General features: G+C 52.4%; 1 protein-coding gene and 1 pseudogene across 1 annotated transcript; one reads left to right on the plus strand and one right to left on the minus strand.

The window, feature by feature from the left end:
• Window positions 1-560: 560 nt before the first annotated feature.
• LOC149662118 (large subunit ribosomal RNA) lies at window positions 561-1826 on the minus strand (annotated as a pseudogene).
• Window positions 1827-2459: 633 nt separating this feature from the next.
• Window positions 2460-3079, plus strand: LOC149662119 (uncharacterized). Its single transcript, XM_089842354.1, has one exon. It carries the CDS (start codon window positions 2574-2576, stop codon window positions 2805-2807), a length of 234 nt encoding a protein of 77 aa, XP_089698480.1. The 5' UTR covers window positions 2460-2573; the 3' UTR covers window positions 2808-3079.
• The last annotated feature ends 226 nt before the right edge of the window (window positions 3080-3305 follow it).

Consider the following 3305-nt stretch of genomic DNA (forward strand, 5'->3'; position numbering starts at 1 on the left):
ACCGACTCTCACGTGCTTAAATCTCGGACGTGTACATAGGCACTTGTCATACACCTACTCTACTACCCATGGGACACCCTTAAAAATAACAAGCCGCCGCACGGATGCCTTGGCCAAGGTAAAGTCCCATGGTTCATAAAGAGTGCATGACTTAAGAGAGTCATAGTTACTCCCGCCGTTTACCCGCGCTTGGTTGAATTTCTTCACTTTGACATTCAGAGCACTGGTCAGAAATCACATTGCGTCAACACCGATCAACGGCCATCGCAATGCTTTGTTTTAATTAGACAGTCGGATTCCCCTGGTCCGTGCCAGTTCTGAGTTGGCTGTTAGTTGCCGACCGAAACGGTCGCGCCAGGCACGAGACCCAGCACGCCGCGCAGTTGAAATATTCCACGGGAAGGCCCCGACGCTGGTCCGGGCTCAACCAAACCGTTGCCGGTCGGTCTCGCCCAGTCCCGGTGCAGTGCCAGACCCGCTTCGGACCTCAGCCCGATCGGCCCAGCCCTCGGAGCCAATCCTTGTCCCGAAGTTACGGATCGGTTTTGCCGATTTCCCTTACCTACATTTCTGTATCACCTTGGAGACCTGCTGCGGATATGGGTACGGTCCGGCACGAAAATCACTACCTCTCACTCGGATTTTCAAGGGCCGACGGGAGCGCTCCGGACACCGCAAGAGGCGCGGTGCTTTACGGAAACACCATCCCTATCTCCGGGCGAGCCGATTCCAGGGAGTCGAATCCTTACAAAGAAAAAGACAACTCTTCCCGGGACTCCCGTCGACGTCTCCGAGCCCGTTTGCGTTACCGCAATGTACCCCCGAAAGGGACGATCTCCGTGTCCAGGTTCGGAAATATTAACCCGATTCCCTCTCGGTCACCAGCGGGACTTGCGAATGAGAGGTCCCGCCTCGGAACGGATTTCTCCTATCTCTTAGGACCGACTGACCCATGTTCAACTGCTGTTAACATGGAACCCTTCTCCACCTCAGTCCTCAAGGTTCTCACTCGAGTATTTACTACTACCACCAAGATCTGCACCAGAGGCGGCTCCAGGCGAGCTTACGCTCGGCACCTTCGACGCGCACCTCTGCGCCCCTCCTACTCACCGCGGCTTAAAACACCATGGTTTATTCGGCTGCGGCGGCGGGTATGGGGTCGACGCTGGAGCGCCATCCATTTTCAGGGCTAGTTGCTTCGGCAGGTGAGTTGTTACACACTCCTTAGCGGATTACGACTTCCATGGCCACCGTCCTGCTGTCTATAGCAACCAACACCTTTCATGGGATCTCATGAGCGTCTCGTAAAGGGCCCCTTAGCCCTGCGTTTGGTTCATCCCACAGCGCCAGCACTGCTTACCAAAAGTGGCCCACTTGGCACTCGCATCCAAGTTGCCGTCCGGGCTTCAGTCGAGCAAACCGGACTTCTCACCCATTTAAAAATTGAGAATAGGTTGAGGTCTTTTCGACCCCAGGGCCTCTAATCATTCGCTTTACCGGATGAGACTGCATTCTCCGAGTGCCAGCTATCCTGAGAGAAACTTCGGAGGGAACCAGCTACTAGATGGTTCGATTAGTATTTCACCACTATACCCACGTCTGACGATCGATTTGCACGTCAGAATCGCTGCGGACCTCCACAAGAGTTTCCTCTGGCTTCCTCCTGCCCAGGCATAGTTCACCATCTTTCGGGTCCCAACGTGTAGGCTCTTGCTCCGCCACCCCCCCGGGATCCCAAGTCAACCGGCCGAACAAGTCTTCACTTTCATTTCGCCTTTGGGTGTATTCAAGACCCAATGACTCGCGCACATTTTAGACTCCTTGGTCCGTGTTTCAAGACGGGTCAGGTGGGTTACCGACCTACTCGCTGCTGACCACCTGAGCATCGACGAGTGCGAACGGAAACCAGCGGAGATCGCCGGCAGCCGCTCACGCAAAGGTGAAACGACAAACCGAACGACAACACCTGTCCCGCCGCTTCGTTCCCTCTAAAGGGAGTGCTCGGCGTAGCCCGCACAGGGCTAAAACCGTCCCCGGTCTGGCGAACGCTCACTCATGAATCAAGCTGGCTAAAACACCGGTAGAAAGTCCGCGACGGAGAAACCACCGGCCATTTTCCGGTGCCCGCTTTCAAAGACGGACAACTTTCAGTGACCAGACTGGTCGCACCGTAGTTCGAACGGAAGGAAATGCGCCAAACGGCCCGGAGCATTGCCCGCCCGGCCGATTGAGGTCCGCACCGTTAGAGACGAACGACGCTCGCGGTCACGGCCGACTGAATCCCTCCGAGGATCACCTTCGAGGGCCCAGCCGTTTACCTCTAAACGGTCTCACTGTTGAACTCTCTCTTCAAAGTTCTTTTCAACTTTCCCTCACGGTACTTGTTCGCTATCGTTGGCGTCAACTGACGGCAACGTTATTCGTTGTCACCTGGTTGATCATGCCAGTAGTCATATGCATGTCTAAGTACATGCCGAAATAAGGTGAAACCGCGAATGGCTCATTAAATCAGTTATGGTTACTTAGATATTATTTTTTTACTTGGATAACCGTGGTAATTCTAGAGCTAATACATGCAGCAAAGCCCCGACCTCAGGGAAGGGACGCTTTTATTAGACCACGACCAATCGGGCTTCGGCCCGCTTACAATGGCGACTCTGGATAACTTTGGGCAAATCGCGCGATCTCGTATCGGCGATGTTTCTTTCAAGTGTCTGCCTTATCAACTTTCGATGGTAGGCTTCGCGCCTACCATGGTCGTAACGGGTAACTTGGAATCAGGGTTCGATTCCGGAGAGGGAGCCTGAGAAACGGCTACCACATCCAAGGAAGGCAGCAGGCGCGCAAATTACCCACTCCTGGCACGGGGAGGTAGTGACGAAACATAACAATACGGGACCCTTTTGAGGCCCCGTAATTGGAATGAGTACACTCTAAATCCTTTAACGAGGATCCATTGGAGGACAAGTCTGGTGCCATAAGCCGCGGTAATTCCAGCTCCAATAGCGTGTATTAAAGTTGTTGCGGTTAAAAAGCTCGTAGTTGAAACTCAGTTCCAGAAAGGCGGTCCGCTCCGGTGGTTTCTTAGACTTAAATGTTTTAAGTTCAGTAACGTGATTTAGATAACGTTAATTTTTGTTATCATTCCGAGCTGTGATATAGGCATGTAATCGCGAAGGAGAGTTAGTCGTAGTTATTTGTTTTGTTTAGTTATTTCAACCTTGTATCTTGAACGCACTGTAAAGGAATGTCAATGTGAAATAAATTAATCTGAACGTTTTTAAACTGTGACAATTATTTCGTGA

Source organism: Phalangium opilio, unplaced genomic scaffold (assembly GCF_054372755.1).
Source record: "Phalangium opilio isolate 3A_F unplaced genomic scaffold, DU_Popi_V2 ptg000063l_1, whole genome shotgun sequence".
NCBI classification, from domain to species: Eukaryota; Metazoa; Arthropoda; class Arachnida; order Opiliones; family Phalangiidae; genus Phalangium; species Phalangium opilio.